Source organism: Bidens hawaiensis, unplaced genomic scaffold (genome assembly GCF_021521415.1).
Source record: "Bidens hawaiensis isolate Kalapana, Puna unplaced genomic scaffold, B.hawaiensis_p1.1 tig00037285_1, whole genome shotgun sequence".
NCBI classification, from domain to species: Eukaryota; Viridiplantae; Streptophyta; class Magnoliopsida; order Asterales; family Asteraceae; genus Bidens; species Bidens hawaiensis.
This window is the reverse complement of record NW_027496516.1, coordinates 22,077-43,019: the sequence shown is the minus strand read 5'-3', so window position 1 is coordinate 43,019 and position 20,943 is coordinate 22,077. Positions and strand designations below refer to the sequence as shown.

Sequence of the window (20,943 nt, the reverse complement as noted above, 5' to 3'; positions counted from 1 at the left end):
ATGGCAATTGCTTCACTCTCGTCGTTGAATTTAACCGATAAATCATCACCGCTTTGTTTCCGGTTTCATATATCATCCAGAAGCAAGCCTGTATTATTCACTTCATCTAATTATCCTAAGTTAAACAGGAATCATCGAATTCAGATATCTGTTTGTAAAGCAGAAGCAACAACAACAACTTCTTCTTCATTGTTATCGTTTCGTGATCTCGATGCCGATGACTTTAGACATCCTCTTGACAAGCAGGTTTCATTACTATCATTTTATATATATATATAAGCTAAGCAGTTAATATCGGTTATCGCGGTGAGATACTAGTAATTTTATTATTATGTAAAATTCATATATATAGCAATTTAACACTAATAATTAATTAATTAATTCGGTACACGTTTCCTACCGTTAACATATTAACCTTTTGCCACTTGCAAATTAAACACCAATAATCGTAGCAGGTAGGAACTGATTAAGACTTAAAACACTAAATGATAATTTTGACTTAAAACATTGATATCCGGAATATTGCCGATATTATTGGCACCGATATTTTACGAAGGGACCGATAACCATTATATCACATATATATAGGTGAGGTGATATTGACTGCATATCATATAAGTATGTTTTCTTCAATTAAACGTTTCAATATGTTGTTCAGAATACACTGCTTTTGAAGGCAATTCCAGGTCTCAACGAGATTGGGAAAGCTTTGTTAGGTAAATAATACTTCTTTTGATATGTTATTCTGTTTCGATGCAGTGGCGGACCCAGAAATTATTTTCTTGGGGGGCGATCGGGATTTTCACATACAAATAACGCTAAAAAATAAAATTTAAGGTGGACGGCAGCCCCCCTTACTTTCCTAATAGGTCCGCCTCTGTTTCGATGTAATAACTACTTTTAAGTTGATTAATATTATCCTTATATTTTCTATATAGCTATGCTCGATGTTACTTGATTGAAAACTGTTGTTTACTTGCGTAATTGTAGCTTGCTTAGGTTAGAAATATTGTGCTTGCAGTGATATTTTTGCATCTATAGCCTACAGGTAGGGACCAAACTGAACCGAACAAGGCCTTGTTCATGTTCACACGTTATGTTTTTATTGGACAAGCGAACGATTCATGAACATTTAACCGTACGAAATTTCTTTTTCGTGGTCGTTCACAAACACGAACAAGGTTTTATTTGATTTGGCTAACCAAGAATGGTTAGTGTCAACTGTGCAGTCCGGTTACCAAGTTTGTTGTGGTGTTTTTTTTAGCATTCATATGGATATGTTAATTTTACATATACATTAGTCACATAATACTCCTATATATTTTTATTTTATAGTTAATAATTTTGCTTAATTATGTGTGATAAGATTAGAAAAAGTCATTAAAAAGTATTCAAAACCTTTAATGAAAATAAAAACAAACATTAACGGACATAAACAGACGTATATGTACACGTTATCGAACGTTTACGAACACATTTGAACAAACATGGTCTCTGTTCGTGTTCGTTCATTTTGTTATTCGAACGAAATTTCTTATTCATGCTCTTTCATTTATTAAACGAGCGAACATAAAAAACCGCCGAGGCGCCGAGCAGTTCACAAACACTTCACTGAACATTCAGTTCGTTTACAGCCTTATCGATAGGCAATATTCTTGGATATCTATATTAATAGCATTCTATGTTCACATTAAATTGCAGGGAGTATATCAGAACAGGTCATGGTACTTGAAAACATAGGGACCTCTGTTCTTGTATCTGAAAATCAGGTTAATTTATACTTTGTAAACTATTAACCTATAATACAATATATCAATGCTGTTATTTGGTCTTATACTCTTATATGTATTTTTTGAAGTAACATGCCAGTGAAAGATTATTTTTTTTTATTTTTTTAATATCTTTCAGCTCTCAGAACTTCATCACTTAATGGTCCAGTCAGCAGAAGCACTGAAAATTGAAGCACCCGACTTGTATGTACGCCAAAGCCCGGTACCTAATGCGTATACTCTAGCCATTAACGGTAAAAAACCATTTATTGTTGTTCATACAAGCCTTATAGAGCTTCTTACAAGAAAGGAGTTGCAGGTAACTTATATTATATTTTACGCAGTCTTGATTTAAGAATTTAGATAGGAGTGTGCGTGGTGCGGTTCGGTGTGGTTTTAGGTTAAAACCAAAACGAAAACTAAAACTAAAACTTCGGTTTTTGGAGTTTTTGAAACCGTTCGGTTTCGGTTTTTCGGATTTCGTTTTGGTTTCGGTTTTTGCCATTTGAGCTTGAAAATTTTAGGCCGAAAAAAAAGTTGACAAAAATAATGAATTTAGGTATAAATAATTTTGTTAATTGTAAAATAATAAACTATTATACATTTGATAAAAATGTTGGAGTAACATATTTATTAAATTCTTATAAATTACTTAATATAAAATATAAAAAAACAAAAATTTAGGAATTCGGTTCGGTTCGTTTTTTTTACATGCAAAACCAAAACCGAACCGTTAGTGCGGTTTCTACAAAAAACATAAAACCAAACCGGCAGTTTTTGTTTCGGTTCGGTTTTTTCGGTTTGAATTTTTGGGTTTCGGATTGTTTTTTTCGGTTTCCTGCACACCCCTAATTTTAGATATAGTTAAATGCTATTAATACAATTTATCAACAGGCTGTTTTGGCTCATGAGTTAGGACACCTTAAATGTGACCACGGTGTATGGCTAACCTTAGCAAATATTCTTACCGTTGGAGCCTATACTATACCTGGTACGCTTGGCCGTAAGTTATAAAAAATTAAGAAATTAAGTTATAAAAATCTGACAAATTATTTTATGTTTTCAGGGATTGGAGGTATGATAGCTCAGAATTTAGAAGAACAATTATTTCGTTGGCTTCGAGCTGCAGAGCTTACTTGTGATCGGGCTGCTCTTCTTGTAGTTCAAGACCCCAAGGTATACATTAAGCAAATTTTATTATTACTTTTTATATTTTTATTCTATTTTTCTTTAAAATTATTTATTCATGGTCTTACAAGAGGTGGTCATGTCTGTCCTAATGAAACTTGCTGGAGGTTGCCCGTCTTTGGCTGATCAATTAAACGTGGATGCGTTTTTAGAACAAGCCCGGTCTTATGAAAAGGCAGCTGCAAGTCCTGTTGGATGGTATATAAGGTAAATCATATCTCTATAATGGAATCGAGAGAGCAAAATGGGCATTTTTGGTAACGGGTCAAAATGGGTAAATAAGAAATTTCTTTGCGGGTCAAAACAAGTTTTGATCTTGAAGACTTATTGTTCAAAATAGTTATTTTTTGGTCGGTTATATTGCATAATGTGATTTAGAGGAGTTTTAGGCAACTTTCATCCCGTTTGACCCGTTTGGCCCGTTTAGAGAGATAAAGAGTAAACTGTTGTTTTCGTCCCTGTGGTTTGTCCAAATATGCGGTTTTAGTCCAATGGTTTCAAATTTGCGATTTTCATCTCTGTGGTTTCATTTCACATGCAATTAAACCCGAATTCATTAACCTTGTTAAGTCTGGTCGTTAAACCCATCAGCGTACCCGTCACGTGAGGGGCAGTTTTGTCCTTCTTTTTCCCCAAATACACCCAACCCCTCACGTGAGGAGGCTTGCGAATTACGACTGGGGTTTATATAGGGAGAAAAAGGACAAAAATGCCCCTCACGTGAGGGGCACGCTGATGGGTTTAACGACCAGACTTAACGGGGTTAATGAATTTGGGTTTAATTGCAAGTAAAATGATTACATAGGGACGAAAATCACAAATTTGAAACTATTGGATCAAAACCGCAGATTTAGACAAACCACATGGACGAAAACCGTAGTTCACTCGATGGTAAATATATAACATAACCCAAATTTCCCTTTGTTTTTTTTTCTCCAGAAATGCACAAACGAGGCAACTTTCGCATCCTCTTCCAGTACTAAGAGCCCGTGAGATTGACGAGTGGTCAAGAAGTCAAGATTATAAAACTCTTATGAAACGGGCTATTAGTACAAACCCTATCGAAAAAGTGTAGCAGATTGGGGAAAGATTAAATAGTTAACGAGGTAAAGGTTTCTCTTAGTACTCGATATCGAACTTCAATATGAAACAGTTTGATAAGCTATGGATTCTTGCCACTCTGGTGTTGATTGGATAAGCATTCATCTAGTTTTACAAAATTTTAGACCGCGTCTGGTTATACACACTCGTATATATACGACCTTTTTTATACATGTACAAATTCAAATATCATGGTTCGAAAATATGTTTATTATGTTAATATAAACTCTGGTTGTGCTATACTACGTTGCCTAATGAAATTTCATCAACTATGATTAATGAGTTGAGTGTGGCGGTGAGCCGAGAAACTTTTAATGATCTAAATATTCGCTGGCTCGTGAATTTGTTACGCACCGGTAATCACATCATGGTACGTAGATCTGCTGATTAAGGGGTGCCACCTAAACAATTAGCATCACTATAGCATCACTATTGCATTACAGATTTTGTCCCATAAAAAAAGCCAAATTACGGTTCGTGTCATTTATTTAGTTTCTTTGCAGGCGGTGTCCTTTAAACATTTTTTCCCTACACGTTATGTCCTTTACGCTAACTAGGTTAGAAAAACTCAGTTATATACCCTCACGTGAGTATTTTAATAATAATCACAATAAATTCACATACACAAACACACACACCCCTCTCCCTATCCAAATCTTCTTCACCATTCTCTTCTCTCAACAACAATGGAGGACCCTGCAACTTCCGTGACATCATCACTCTGGGCTTCACTCAACAGCTGGTTCACCTCCACTGTCTTCTTCGTCTTACTCAACCTCATGATTGCCACCATTGTTTTCACATCCAATCTACCATACAATAATAATAATAATAATAATAATAATAATAATAATAATAATAATAATAATCAGCAAGAACAACAAGATGACCAGACGGCGGAATCGACCACCAATCGCCGGAGAAGATTACGCCAATCGCCGGAGAAGAACAACAATCATAATAATAATAATCGACCAACAATCGTCGGAGAAGATAACGCCGGAGAAGAACCCACAAACCCAGATCCAGACGGCTACGAACCCACAAACCCAGATCCGACGAACGTTTACGAACCCACAAACCCAGATCCAAACTCCGACAGCGGAATCCAGATTTCCGGTCAAACTCGCCGGAGAAGACCGGACGAAATCCGACGGCGGACACGACCGGCTGAAGAGTGGTGTGTGTGTGTGTTGATGGGCGGCGGTGGTGGTTTCTGGAGGTTGGTGGGCGACGGTGGTGGTTGCTGGAGCTTGATGGTGGGTTGAATGGTGGTGTGAAGGTGGGTGTTGTTTGGTGGTGGTGGATGAATTCTGGAAGAAAAAGAAAGAGATTTATATGAACTTTTTTTTTTCGGGTGTAGACGAAAAGACCAATATGCCCTCACATGTGCCTCACGTGAGGGTATTTAACTAAGTTTTTCTAACTCAGTTAGCGTAAAGGACATAATGTGTAGGAAAAAAATGTTTAAAGGACACCGCCTGCAATGAAACTAAAAAAAGGACACGAACCGTAATTTGGCTTTTTTAAATGATAAAATTTGTAATTTTGTCTGTATTGTTTGGCTTTTTTTGATGATTCTGATCCATACATAAAGCCCTGTTTGCTGTGTGTATATATGTGTGGGCCATCGGGGGGCAAAAGTGAAATTGCGCTAATTTTGATTTTATTTTACTAATTTCGTGAAAATAACGTAGCCTAACACCATGGTTGCAAAAGTCGTTAAGTGGACCCTAGACGGCCGACTGAAAAGTTTGAGTACTCGGAGAGCACTCGAAAATGATAATATAAAGAAAATTAAGTTTTCGATATTATATATATGTCAATATCAAAAGTTTACCAATATTTATAACAAAATAAGTGAATATCAATATAGATAAGATAAATATAAATTTAAATACTAAATTATTCAAAAATTTGCTAATCATTAGTTAAAAAGGTGATATTCCTATTTTAATATTATAAAAATATGAATTATGTTTTATTTTTTAAGTCAAAATCGGATGAAGTTGACCAAATGGATATGATTATGGCTGAAGTTGACCACTTATGATCGTTCATTAACAACTAGGCGGGGTTAAAGAAACTCCCCTCGTCACCATAACTTGTAGCGAGTACTCAGGGAATACTCAGCCTTGTAAACCTACTTTTACAACATTGACTAACACATGAAAAAGTTACTATTCTAAAAAAAATTAAGTAATAGAACATCCATGTAAATCTGGTTGTTACACTAACTTAACACACCAAAACAGACAAATAAATAGTCAGACAAAAGGTTCAAACATAAATGTGAACACTCTAGTTCACACATCACACAAGCTCACCAACATATCTAACTAGACATTCACACTGGAATTTGGCGAGTCCCAAATAACCATTTTGATTTTAATCCCGTTAGACCACCCGTAGTGACAAGTTTTGGGAGGCGTTATGGCCTAAAACGCCGGGGGCACACCGCCCCCTGGCATTATAGCTTATTTTTTTGGGCGTTTTGTACAAAACATAGCTGTAGGCAAAAAAATAATAATAAAATAATATAATTTGAGGCATTATGGAGGCTTTATGACTACACTTTATTTTTGTATAAAACCATAACTCTGATTAGGCATCACGTGTCGCATAATGCCTGAAGGTGAGACTTTATGACTATTCATGGTCTTAGCACACAGGTTTCCAACCTAGCTAATAAATAAATCTTCTCTAGTTTACTAAACATTTATTATCTTATGATTACAAGCAAGACAAAGTCCACAAAAATATAACATCATGTAATCAACTCGTCGTATATTCATCATCACAATTGTTGCCACCATTGCTATTGTCACCACCATTATTATTATTATTATTATTATTATTATTATTATTATTTTGATAAATTTTCTTTATTTTGAGGCTGAGGTATTTTTGTCATTTGTATATTTCTATATTTTTTCATGTCTATCAAATAACATTATAAAGTAACGATTTATTTCATTTTCATATGTTAATTTAACAAGACAATGGAATAGTAATTATCTGTTTTATTTCTTTCCCTCATCCATTTCATTATCTCATACATACCAAAAAGACTGAAGGTTAAGTAAACTTGTAGGTTAGGTAAACAATTTAGATAAACAAATAGTTTGGTCAAAGTAAAACAACAAGGTTTTTCAAATTGAAGAGTGTAGTACTGGCCTAAAAAAATAAAAAATAAAATAAAAATCGACGTTCTACAAAAATAAAATTATATGCAGGTCAAGAATTGGTCCATTTATAACCAACATATATTATCCACTTGCAAGATGGCAAAGATCAATTTCACACTTCACAAAATGCCAAAATTAGTTCCATCTTCTTTTCCCAAAGTCTAAAACGTGAAAACGATAATGAAAATGGACCATCTATTAGTTGGACCAATATGAAAAAAATGATATTATTGTGACCAAGTTGGATACAGAGAAAATACAATAAAAAAATCCAAAGGCTAAGGTGATTTAAAAAAAAAAAATAAGTGGACTCGAACCTCCATGCTTTTTAGCACCGTATTTTGAATATTGTGTGTCTACCATTTTATCACAAAGGCATCTAGAAAATGAATCGTATTCCATGAATTATGATATCTATCCATTGATCGGTCAAGTTTATGGGTTCAAATTGGATAACCAGTCGTTAAGAACGATTTTGGTCTAGTTTGTGGTCTATTAGAAGCGGAAAGTGCCCTGGTGGGATCCTCACGGACATGTGGTCAATTTTATCATGATCTAGCGACAGTGCTTCTAAGACTCGAAGCAATGAATCCTGTAGATATGATGCAAAAAGTACTTTGTGATGTACTTGATTAGAGATTTATAATTGAAAACGACGCATCAGAGTTTGAAAAGGAGCTATGCATGTGTGAATGTAATATGTTGATGAACTATCAACTCATATATGTGTGTGTGTGAGAGAGAGAGAGAGAGAGGGGGGGGGGGGGGTTGCCCCCCACTTTCCCGTCCGTCCTCGAGTTTGCAGAAACAGCCTTTGAAATTTCTTTTTAGTGTTATATATCTATGTATTTTGATATCTCATATGTAGAAATTTCGATATCGAACCCGTAAAAAAACCAAACTTAAATGATAAACAAGCAGTCGTTCATTTACCAAAATTTTCCAACCCCATATAAAAATTTTCTGCCTACGTCACTGCAACCCACGTCACTTGAACGACCATCCACAAACCTCACATTATTTGTACCGGGAATCATTGTTTGGCTTTTTTAAGTCTTCCACCAATCACAACTATATTGCTCTAATGGTATAAACGCCAAGGATGCGCAGTCTACCTTTAATCGTCATTTTTTATTCAAAACATCTAGCTTTTTAGTTAGTAGTCATTATAAATTCAAAACATATAGTTTTTTAAGAGTAAACTGTGGTTTTTGTCCTTGTGGTTAGTCCAAATATGCGGTTTTAGTCAAATAGTTTCACATTTGCGATTTTCGTCCCTGTGGTTTCATTTCATTTGCAATTAAACCCGAATTCATTAACCCTGTTAAGTCTGGCCGTTAAACTCATCAGTGTGGCCCTCACGTGAGGGGCATTTTTGTTCTTTTTCTCCCCAAATAAACCTCAGCCCCTCACGTGAGGGGCTTGCGAATTACGACCGGGGTTTATTTGGGGAGAAAAAGGACAAAAATGCCCCTCACGTGAGGGCCACACTAATGCGTTTAACGGCCATACTTAATGGGGTTAATGAATTCGGGTTTAATTGCAGATGAAATGAAACCACAGGGACGAAAATCGCAAATTTAAAACTGTTGGACTAAAACCGTAAATTTAGACAAATCACATGAACGAAAACCGCAATTCACTCGCTTTTTAACCAGTACTCATCAACTTTTATTCAAAAGAAAACTTTAATAAAAAAATATACCTACAATCGAACTTTCAATCTACGACAACCAGATCCAGAGACCCGGTCTAAATCATAAATATACAACTTATGATATTAAGTTATTAACTTATTAACTATTAAGCCACTTCAAATTATTAAATATCCACTATAGTACATCTTTGAACAAAACTTATATTAATATTATATTACATGTAGCATTAAACATACATTATTTAGTCTCCTTGATCTCTTCTATGCCATACCATGATACCAAAATGGAACCATTACTCTTATTATTCTATATCTTGTTACTATCTATTATTATCATTATTATTCCGGCCATTCTACACAACAAATTCAGGCTAATAATCCTATTTTCGGGCGAAAACGCACCGCCTACTTACCCCTTCATTGGCTGCTTGATCTCCTTCTACAAAAACCGCAACCGGCTGCTATCGTGGTACACCGAGCTACTCTCGACATCACCAACTCAAACGGTGGTGATTCGACGGCTCGGTGCACGTAAAACCATTATTACAGCCAACCCACAAAATGTGGAATACATGCTTAAGACAAATTTTATTAATTTCCCTAAAGGGAAACCTTTTACTGAGATTTTAAATGATTTTTTAGGGTTTGGGATATTTAATGTTGATGGAGAGTTATGGCATGCTCAAAGGAAACTAGCTAGCCACCAATTTACTTCTAGGTTATTGAAACAACATGTGGAGATCAATGTGAAGAAAGTGGTGAAATCGAAGCTGTTTCCGTTACTCGATTCGTTTGCGAATGAGGGTAACATGGTTGTGGATTTACAAGAGGTGTTTAGAAGGCTAGGGTTTGATATTGTGTGTAAGTTGGCATTAGGGTTTGATCCATTTTGTTTGGGAGATCAACATTCTTTGTTAGGTGAAGTATCAATTTTGAAAGCGTTTGATAGCGCGGCGGAGATAAGCGCTAGACGCGCTGCTACGCCTGTCTCTGCCGTGTGGAAGTTGAAGAAATTTTTTGGAGTTGGGTCCGAGAAAGTTTTGAAAGATTGTGTTAAGGAGATTCATGAATATGTAATGCAAGTTATTCATGAAAGAAAGAAGAAATTGATTAATATTAATATTAATAATAATATTAATATTAGTAATAATAAATCTAATCAAAACCAAGATTTATTAAGTAAAATGATAATGGATGGGATGAGTGATGAGTTAATAAGAGATATGATGATAAGTTTTATTATGGCAGGAAGAGACACTACCTCCGCGGCGATGACGTGGCTCTTTTACACACTAACCCAAAACCGCCACATGGAAGAAACACTTTTTAATGAAGTAGGGTTACTATTTAAGGACAATGAGTTTGATGACTTTAAGGAAATGAAGTACTTACAAGCTTGTCTATATGAAACCATGAGGTTATACCCTCCGGTTTCTTGGGACTCGAAACATGCGGTAAATGATGACGTGTTGCCTGATGGGACTCGGGTGATTGCGGGTGATAGGGTGACTTATTTCCCGTACGGTATGGGGAGGATGGAGAGTATATGGGGGTTGGACCGGTTTGAGTTTAGACCGGACCGGTGGTTTGAGGGAAAAACCGGTTTGTTGAAGGAGGTGTCGGTTTACAAGAACCCGGTTTTTCAAGCCGGTCCGAGGGTTTGTTTAGGGAAGAGTATGGCTAATGTACAAATGAGTTATGTTGTGAGTTCGATTTTGAAGAGGTATGAGGTTAGACCGGTGGGGTCCGGTGAAGCGGTGTATTTACCGGCGTTGACGGCGCGGATGTACGATGGGTTTAAGGTGTTTGTGCGGCAGCGACGGTGGTGACACGTGGTAAGATAAGAAAAATAGAAGATTGAGAGTGGACATGAAAGTACAAGTTTGAGTTTAGAATTTAAATAGTCAATTGTTCAACACTTGTGTGTGAATTTTGTCTTTTGGGTCATGTGTATAAACATATATTATTTATATTTATATTTATATTATATTGTTTTTCTTATTTATTTAAATTTTTATAGTTTGAAATTTCTCAATCTCATGTTGTTCTTGTCATGTAACATCTTTGTTTATGTTCTTTTCAATAGTATGGTAGTTTTGTCTAGTTTACATAATTCCAAATTATAACTAACATGTCGGCATCAATTCTATTTTTGTATAAGAAAATAAAAGAAATTAAGTTGAATTAGCTATGATACTAAAGTATTACACATATGCATACCGAATCACAACATATACTTTTTTTCGTTATAAATCATCACTTTTTGTAAGAAAACTTTTATCTAGGGTGTCCATACCATTGCTTATCATTTATTGATGTGACCTAGAGACAACGCATGTGGTAGGTCATAAGTTTGGCACCCCACGCACCTTATGACATTCGGGAAGATGTGAATTTTCACTTATGGCCGGCTTTATAATTCAATGGTGTATTTGTCATCGCTTTGTTGATGTGGATATGAACTCTAGTTATCGGCCTTCATAGTGTTAGTGTTATTGGTCTAAGTTACATTATGTATTTGGGATCTATCTGTTAAGAGACTCAAATGAACCTTTATTTCAACCAAACCATAACTAAATATATGACAAACAACTCGGGTAATATAAAAGTCAGAACCCTAGAAAGATTCACCAAAGTGATAATTTCATAATCTATACACAAAACGTACCATATGATCACTTGAACAATACAAGCTATACACAAAAATTTACATTTTTAACTTTATCATCAAATATTGAAGTTTAAAACATTTTGAATTTGGAAAAATTACACAAGTTTATGTATTATAGGGGAATGCACATGTTGATCCTTAAGCTTTTGTATGTTTCTTATGTATAGAGATGTATTTTGTATAATTAATAATATCCGTTTCTAAAAAAATATAATTTATAATACATTAAGGATAAAATATAAAAATACAAACCTCTACATTAGCAGTAGTAGTACACTTTAATACATAGTAGGCTGCTCGAGATGAGAACACGCACATCAATAGTTATTCTATGTTCATTAAACAAATAGGACATCAATCTCTATGTGTATAAGAAAATATACATACAAAAAGTCCAATTCCCATTTATTAAGAGTAATTGTTATTAATTTGTAAATCATTTACAAGGCCAATTACGGAAGCTCGTGATAGAGCCCTTTGATGCGGAAGTCTCACGTACGGTTCCCTAAGAAGGAAATGGCTTAAGACGATGAAGAAAGCATTTTGACATCATAAAGATTAATTAGTTATTGGGAGTATCTCATACAACAGTAACCAAGTTTCAAAAGTGTTTCAATTAGGTCACTCATGCATATTTTTCCCAAATCGGGTCACTAAATATTCAAATAGAGTCTCACCGATTTTTTTGTGCGTAAAAAAAGAAATGGAGGATAAGATGTGGGGGTCGGATTTGCAATATATATAATTAAATATAGAAAATTTTAAAAAACGTTAATTATATTAAAATTTAAAAATAAAAAATAAAATTCCACTCAACGTCAACATAAAAAAAAGATTTCCCATGTGAAACAAAAAAAAAGACTAAAAAACATGTTAAAACCTTTAATTTAATAAAATATGAAAGTTGAGTGACTTAATTAAAACACTTTTTAAAGTTGAGTAACTTAATTTGAACACTTTTTGAAACTTGATTACTATTTTATGAAATTTTATTGTTTAATTTTTTAATTAACATTTTATGACGATATTGGATTTATAAGAGATAGAAGATATAAATGTAGGCATTTAGGCATTTAGTACCTTCGTCTAGAAATTATAACCATTAGAAGAAATAGATACCTTAATATATATGTATTGTATTTTATGTGATTATTTCTGTAAGCAGGAGCTCGGGTGATGTATTATTCATTTATTTCTCTGTAATATAATTTAGAATTTTGGCCACTCACAAATGTCACTGTGAGTTTGTGAATTCAAATCATTGTAAGTTCAAGGTAAAGACGGAATTTTGTGGTTAAAAAAATGAAACTGGAATGAAAATAACGCATATTGGCGCATAACCACATGCTTGAAATTGAAAGTATTTAATACCACGGAAACCTACATGCTACAACCATTTTTTTTCGTTTTAATAGCGTTTATAACTACTATAATATTTGAGTGAACCTTTCATAGATGGAATACAAACTGTTTATATTGATTTCGATGTTTCAGGTCTGATTCACCCATAAACATAAAAAGAAAACTCGTCACTGTAGGAAATCTCACTAAGTCGGATTTCAACCTGAGACTGTAAGATCCCTGTTAAGCCTTAATTACTATCACAATTATGTCATTGGATCAGAAGGTCAAACAAAAACCTACAACCATCTACTGTTGACTCCCTATACATAAGAAAGATTACATCTACCGTTGAATTCGGGTTGTATAAAAAATCATATCTTAACTATTATAGGTTCTTTCCAAATTACCTTTCCATTGATCAAGATATATTAGCTGACCCATATGATTAAAAGATTTTTAATATTGCAAAAGAAAACTGATATTTGAAAACCATATACTTGTTACATAATCCAATCATAGACCAAAGAGAAGTTATTTTGGCTATACATAATATCCATTATCCACAAAAAGTGTATCGCTTTCGTCACGAACAAAGTCAAAGACGAGCTACCTTATGAACACCCAACCGAGCTCTTTTTCTGACTTCCCGTGCCACGAACATAAAGCAAACTCGTAAAACAACCGTGCATAGAACCCGTGTGCCTCTCCTTCTTGAGGGTCAACCCACATTTGTTAAGTGGTTCATCATAATTAGAAGAACTATGGTTGTTCTCTCTTATGCTTTCTTTAAAAAGGTCCAAAAGTTTTTTCCTCTTCACTATTGGAGTTGGTAGTGGCTGAGCCAAACCATTGGCTCTTGATGGAATCAAACTATGGTGCACCGGTGTATTGCCTCTTGATGGAGTAAATTCTAACACAAATATATAAACACATATTTTTAGTTTTTTATTTGAGTTGTCATAACAAGAACAGTAAATTGCGATTTTCATCATTGTTGTTTGTCTAAATCTGCTGTTTTATCCAATAGTTATGGATCTAGAATACCACAAGGTTAACGACCAAACTTAACGGAGTTAGTGGGGTCAGGCTTAATTGCAAGTAAAATGAAACCACAAGGATGAAAATCGCAAATTTGAAACTATTTGACTAAAACCGCATATTTAAATAAACCACAAGGACGAAATCTGCAGTTTACTCTAACAAGAATCAAAACTCAAGAACATGAAAGTGATGATGTTTCTTACCGCCATTAACGCTCATAAACTCGTCTTCACAATCTGAATCTAACCATGCTTGGGAATCATAAAAAGTCTCCTCCTTACTACCTGTGTAGTGTAAAACAACACATCAGAATCACATAAACACTTGTACATATTGTTTTGACTACATACAAATACTTACATGGTTCTTGCGGTTTTGAATGTATATGAGTAGCAATGTAGCATAAAATGTTACTCATTTCACAAATAGATTTATGGTCACTATGCAATGTTTTTCATTCTTCATGTGTCATATATATTCACATGTGTGTTTTATTGTTTGCTAGCAAAGTACTTCAAAACCAAAAGACAAAGCCAGCAAAGCATCACACACCTACCTACCTATTGTATGTCCTAGATGAAAACATAATTTAAAAGAAATCAAGCAATTTAACATATACACATGAAGACCATGTGAAAAAGTACATGATCATGATGTCTTAATAAATTTAAGAATCATGTTTCAACCCACATGTCTCATGCTTTCCTTTTATTGTAGAATAATTATGTGAGGTAAATGCAGTTTTGAACACAAAACTGCACTTTAAGTTTAATTAATGTATTAAGCATGAAGAATCATAGGTTCTTATTTACTCACGCCCACAATAGCAAACATCACTTACTCAGCTAGCCACCAATTCCAAGGGAAACCCAACGTTTTGTTCACGAACAAGATTCGAAGCAATAACCTCCTCTAGAGAAAGTCACAGGTCATCAATAAAGCACTGCTCCTTTGATAGAACGTAGCCACTTTAATCTCCAAACTTTGTATTTGGATATACAATTCCATATCCATTAATATAAATCGAAAGTTCTAAATTAGATTATCACTGATTCTTGATTGTAAAATTGTGTCTCGTACCTAACCAAATACCCATCAGGTAATTACTCGTCATGTATGGGATCCCATACCCACCAAAAATATTATAACTAATCTGATACTCGTCCCAGTACACATCAGGATATAGATGTCCCGAATGTTTTGAATTTCAGATGTACCCGATGGACTACTTTTGTTGTCATGTGGAATTATCATTTAATCCATTCTTAAATTAAAGTAGTTAATTCAATAAAAATCTTAAAATAATGAAATCATACTCAACTACTTTAATATAATACAAGTAAAATGAAGGATCATACTACCACATCAAAACACCCCTAATCTTCAAGAAAACCCCCCCAATAACATGTTAACATATGAAAAACATTAACACGTACAACATGACAAATCAGACACAAACAAAGCAGCTCATGTAATCATAACTCATTAAGATTCAGAAAAGTTTTAATAACTCATAATTAAACTTCAACAACACAATTATCCAAATCAAAATATTAGATAAAGCAAAAACAATAAAATAACAACATGTCGTCGGTATATCCTTTTAAAATTTCATCCCGGAAACTGGACACGATAGGTCAAATCTAATTCTCGCTGCTAAACTCTGGTCTATAGCAACGACATGTCGTCGTTAAAAGATTCGTCAGACAATTTTTCAAAATTAAAAATTTTAAAATAAATATTTAATGAAAAACAATACCCTAGAACATAATTAGTTCAAACAGGGAAGACATATACGTAAAGAAACAAGGGTTTTTATGCCTATCGAAGATACTTATGTCGTCGGGACAGGGTCGGGATAGAGTCAAAACAAGCTTCTTGTAGTGAAACATTCAACAACCACCATCATATCCAGTAAATCTCATCCAAAGCAAAGCTACGGGTAGGTATGAGAAAGGTGGTATGTAGGCAAACAGTACCTCCAGTGGCGAAGTGGCGAAGCTTGGACATATACGTCGAGGGAGCCGGACTCAATACGTATACAAAAAATTCATAATCTAGAGGGGGGCAGGCTCAGAATTTCGGTTAGAAACGGCTAAATTTACACTATGCATAAAAAATTTCGGCGCGAAAAAGGATAAATTTACACTACTGAGCGAAAATAAATAGAGAGGCCGAGCTCAAAATTTCGGTCGGAAACGAGTAAATTTAAACTATGTATAAAAATTTTCCGCCAAAAAATGATATTTTTACACTGCCGAGCAAAAAACGGAGGGGACCGGGCTCAAATTTTCGGTCGGAAACGGGTAAATTGAAACAGTGTATAAAAGTTTTCGACCGAAAAAGGATATATCTACACCACCGAATGATAAAACAGAGGGGGCCGGGGCCACCCCTGACCCCAACTAATCTACGCCACCGAGTACCTCCATATATCCTAGAGGATATTAAAAGACTAGAGCCTAGAGGATATAGAAAGACCGCTTCTAGTAAAATCCCTGACTCCATGAATAAGAAACCAAACAATCGAACAAACAAACAAACAAACCTGAAACACATAAAGCAAACAAAAGCTATGAATCAAACAACATCTAAAGAACACATAAAGTGATAAAACTCATACCATAATCAGAATAAGTGGGCAGCGATTGAGAAGGAGGCAATTGAGGTTTAACAGCAACAAGACCATCCATGACCGGAAGTTTTCGGTTACTATAAGTCGAATGAATCACCGCCGGCTTATGATCAAGTGAACCTTGAACAACCTTCATAGCAGAACTAGCTTTATGATCATGAACTGAAATGCATGCACCCATTGGACAGTGATTCTTCTTCTACGTACACAGCAAAAACTTGGATGGTTTGTATGGTTTTAATAATAAATAGTTTGAGTTATATTAATGATATTTGTAATCATGAAAACCTCATTGATCGATATATATTCCCATCGAATCATAACTACTACTTATAGCCACTAATTGGAATGTCATACCGACATGTTGTGCATGACAAGTATTTATTATTAAAATATTTTCTTTATTTGTTTATTTTTATAAAAAGAGTGAGAACCTTTAAGCGAAAATAAACGGAATTCCACAAATACTCTGCTAACCAATATTTGATGTAAACCCAGGTTAGATCAATGGTTGGTAAAGTGTAGTTTAGAATTTAGAAATATTGGTGAGTAATAATGGCTATTTTGGTTCTTGTGGTTTGTTGATTTTAACTAGTTTGGTTGAACTATTAAACTCCTTTAACAATTTGAGTTATTAAAGTTCAATTTGAAAGATTTAGTCCAACTGAAAAACGGCATCCAACTTCTCCATTAAAACCCCCCACGTGGGCCACACGTGCATGCAAACCGATTTAGGGGCCTTACAACAAGAAAACGAGTCCCGCGCGAAGTTATATTACTCTCAGGACCAGCTCGCTGGAAAGCTCTCTAGATCGCTGGGAATCGTGATTGAATAATCTAGGTCATCGGAAAGCTATTGGTTCGTCGGAACTCTTATGTGGAAAGACGTATTTCGCTGGTAAACGGTGTCTGATACCTAGCGGTTACATGAATTGTTCGATACACCATCATAAATTTGTCAATCAAATCTAGGGAATGAGGTGCACGACTATGACACCCCGCAATGCCATAAGGCCCCCAAAACGCTTTTCGACTGGTGGCTAGATTTAATGGTGGTGATGATGGTAGGATTTGATAGTTCTAGGGATTTAATAAGCTGAGAATGATCATATGAACAAAAAGTGAATGTGGATGGACGAAAATACCCCTTGCGTGGGGCTTTAACGGATTAGTTGGATGACTTTTGTCAATTGGACTAAAATTGTTATAAAATGAAATTTTAGTGACTGAAGTTGTTAGGGGTTTGGTGATTGGACAAAAATAGTTATAATCAACAAATCACATGGACAAAAATAGTTAAAATCTCTAAAGAAAATTATAACAAACTAACCAGTACTTCATAAAAAGGTTGGCGTTCAAATTGGCCGTCTTACATATTCACTAGAATGACTGGTTTAACCAGTTGGGTATTTTCAAAAACTAGACTACATCGTTAATAACTGTCTAACTTATAATAAACTTAGTAAAGTATGATTTGTTTTTTTTTTTAACCCAAGGAAAAACAAATAGTTAGTGGGTAGAGCAAGGTAAAACAGTTACAATGGAAAACAAGAATACACAAAATTACCTCAACTCGACGAATCTAACGATGAAATTCGCATGCGTTCCCCCCCCCCCCCCCCCCCCCTTAAAAAATGGGCAAGATTTGATCTCCTCCACCACTTTATCTTGAGAGCTAGGTCGGTTTTTGAAAACTTTGTTGTTTTGAGTTTTCCATATGAACTATACAATGGCCAGAAAAAAAAAAGGCAATGCATCCCTATTTTGTTGGGTTTAATGTTAATCTATGGCTCTTCTTTAATATCACTCGTAAAAAAATAGTATTTACATTGAAATGAAAGATAAATCGGTAAGAAGCTATGCTGCTAGCTTGCTTTGAATAACACCTCCTACATATATAAACGACCAAATGAAGTCCGCGAAAGGCATGACAAGAAGGTGATCAGTAGACTTCATGGGGTAAGAGACATCATGCAACCCGGGTTTGATTCTCCGGGTCTTGAGAGAGCCTTCTTTGAAGGTATCTTATTTAAAGCCGATCAGCCACCAACAATTTCTTTTACTTCACGTGACTCGGACACGGAGCCTTTGAGTGATTAAAAGACTTTGTCTCTGTCACCAGACCACCAACCCTTATTTGCAGGCTTGCCGTCTCTATTTAATTTCCTGTTGGGCCTATGGTCATTTAACGTAGTAGCCCAATTAGCTTAGCCCAACAATCTGTTTCTTTATAATGGCCTAACTAAAATACACATTTATGGATAAAGTGATCAACTGAAAATTAGCCCAGTTTAGAATTTTAATTCTTACCTCATATTAACCCAAAACAGTTATCCTATATATTAAACAAAGTGTCGAGGCTACTGTAGCAATCTAGAGTAAAGAATTAGTCTTTCTCAGTTTAATCCTTGAAGTTTGCTGCTTCTTTCTTTTTTACATATTGGAATCTTATTTATTTAATTATTTTAATGTAAGTGACGATACATACACAACTACTTTAATGTAGGTGAAGATGCATACATAAAAGAAGTAGGGAACAAAAGTACACGTTTGGCCACTTTGTTTTATATACTAGTCTATAATGTTTTCAGACCCGGCCCGAATATCGACCCAGACGCCTTATCGGGTCAAAGGTCGGATTAACCCGGGAGGGCGGATCAGTGTTTAACCCGGATGACATCATAAATAATTTAAATATATATTTACACACACACACATATATATATATAATTCATATACATATAAAAATAATATTAACCAATAATAATAATAATAATAATAATAATAATAATAATAATAAACTGTAATTTTTATTTATGTTTTATACATTGTTTTTTAAATATATATGATATATGTTTGATCAATGGAAACATTAATAAAGCTTGGTTGGTTCATGGGTAATTATTAAAGTTTCTATCTCCGAAATGTCCCAAGTTCGAATCTCGGCATGCACATTTCATTTTGAATTTAATGAAAAAATTGGTTTTACCGGTTCATCCGCCGGGTCAACCGGTCGGACCGGTCCAGGCCGAGCGTCCACCCGCAAAACCGGCCGGGTTTTTCAAAATGGCCCAAATACACCGACCCGATCCGGTATAGGGACCGGGTCCCGGTCGGACCGGTCCGACTGGCCGGGCCGGGCCAGGTTTCAAAACATTTCTTTCCTGAATTTGTATTGAGTGTATCTCTAATATATATAAACGAAAACATAAAAATCCTACTTGATTTTTGGAGTCATCAGATTTACTTGATTTTTAAATGGAGGTTTCTCATGCATTTGACCCGAATTCACGGGTATGGATCTTACCAAACCTATATATTCCTTAGGCTGGCTATAACATCTCATTAAATTAAAAATTATTCTCACCAAATTATTGATGTGAAAATCCTATAAAATAGGATATATGAAAAATTATTATATGATTTAAAAAAAATATTATTTATAATTAAGAAACAATTTTATAGTACAAAAAATAAACGGGTCTTGGGTCTTATCAAACTCAAATAACTTTTAAAAGGGGTTATAACATCTTAGTTATTTGTGAAACATTTTTATTATCAAACTCTAAGTATATTATAAATTTCATTATAATAAATAAAATTAATCTCAAAAAAGTATATAAATATTAAAAACGAGTAATGTAAAAACCTCTCGTAATACGGGGAATAAAAACTAGTGTTTTATATGTTTATGGCGATCCTATATGCAAATTCATTCGCATACACATTTATTTTTACATCGTTACTTTTGTTAAGGTTTGATGTACCGCCACAACGCGGCGTATAAAACTAATTAGTTAATAATTCACCATTTTAATTATTTGATCATGCTTCCAGAATTAATTAATCTTAATTGGCAATTTTTTCCCACTATTGATTCTATATAATTCCTCCATGTATTACGTCAAAACTCAATTTATCATATGATTTCTATGAAAGCAATTCAACTTAATGTAAATCCATCTTTAGATCATTTTATATTTCAACCTACAAATATTAACAACTAAAAATAATATACTTACTAAAACATTAATGCATTTTGTAGTTAATTAACAAGCATATGCGAGTACGATCATTAAGTTAGGAGTTTCTAGTATGATGGTTATGAAAGAACATAAGTTGTTAAAAGCATGCATTAAAGAAGGTTATAAACAAGATTGCCAGTCCATTTTTTAACAATTTTTTCCGCTTGCCAGTCCATTTTTTAACATCAAATTTTTCCACTAAAACGTTATAACCTTGTACTGCAAGGATTTGAACTCACCATCTTACTTTTTGAGGGACAAACACCATACCACAAAACCACCAGATCATGGGTCTGTTTGCCAGTGTTGAATATGATCTCGCCT

General features: G+C 34.5%; 2 protein-coding genes and 1 pseudogene across 2 annotated transcripts; 2 read left to right on the top strand and 1 right to left on the bottom strand.

Annotated features, from left to right (window-relative positions):
- Positions 1 to 4,329, top strand: LOC143589238 (plastoglobule-localized metallopeptidase 48, chloroplastic-like). The gene is made up of 8 exons (XM_077070066.1): positions 1 to 246; positions 659 to 716; positions 1,702 to 1,769; positions 1,909 to 2,088; positions 2,664 to 2,760; positions 2,836 to 2,945; positions 3,031 to 3,164; positions 3,897 to 4,329. Exons 1-8 carry the CDS (start codon positions 1 to 3, stop codon positions 4,030 to 4,032), a joined length of 1,029 nt encoding a protein of 342 aa, XP_076926181.1. The 3' UTR covers positions 4,033 to 4,329.
- Positions 4,330 to 8,969: 4,640 nt separating this feature from the next.
- LOC143589236 (cytochrome P450 94B3 pseudogene) lies at positions 8,970 to 10,785 on the top strand (annotated as a pseudogene).
- A 2,656-nt stretch (positions 10,786 to 13,441) lies between these two features.
- On the bottom strand, positions 13,442 to 16,775 carry LOC143589235 (uncharacterized protein At3g27210-like). Its single transcript, XM_077070065.1, has 3 exons — positions 16,583 to 16,775; positions 14,163 to 14,243; positions 13,442 to 13,828 (listed from the first exon to the last, which is right to left on the bottom strand). Exons 1-3 carry the CDS (start codon positions 16,773 to 16,775, stop codon positions 13,530 to 13,532), a joined length of 573 nt encoding a protein of 190 aa, XP_076926180.1. The 3' UTR covers positions 13,442 to 13,529.
- Positions 16,776 to 20,943: the final 4,168 nt, after the last annotated feature.

Excerpts from the sequence above, each read along its gene's own strand:
- LOC143589238 (XM_077070066.1), top strand. The coding sequence starts at position 1 with ATGGCAATTGCTTCACTCTCGTCGTTGAATTTAACCGATAAATCATCA. Across the intron at positions 1,770-1,908 it reads TTCTTGTATCTGAAAATCAG|CTCTCAGAACTTCATCACTT; the intron begins GTTAATTTATAC and ends AATATCTTTCAG. Across the intron at positions 2,946-3,030 it reads TTGTAGTTCAAGACCCCAAG|GTGGTCATGTCTGTCCTAAT; the intron begins GTATACATTAAG and ends GTCTTACAAGAG.
- LOC143589235 (XM_077070065.1), bottom strand. The coding sequence starts at position 16,775 with ATGGGTGCATGCATTTCAGTTCATGATCATAAAGCTAGTTCTGCTATG. Across the intron at positions 14,244-16,582 it reads GCCCACTTATTCTGATTATG|GTAGTAAGGAGGAGACTTTT; the intron begins GTATGAGTTTTA and ends TACACTACACAG. Across the intron at positions 13,829-14,162 it reads GTTTATGAGCGTTAATGGCG|AATTTACTCCATCAAGAGGC; the intron begins GTAAGAAACATC and ends TATTTGTGTTAG.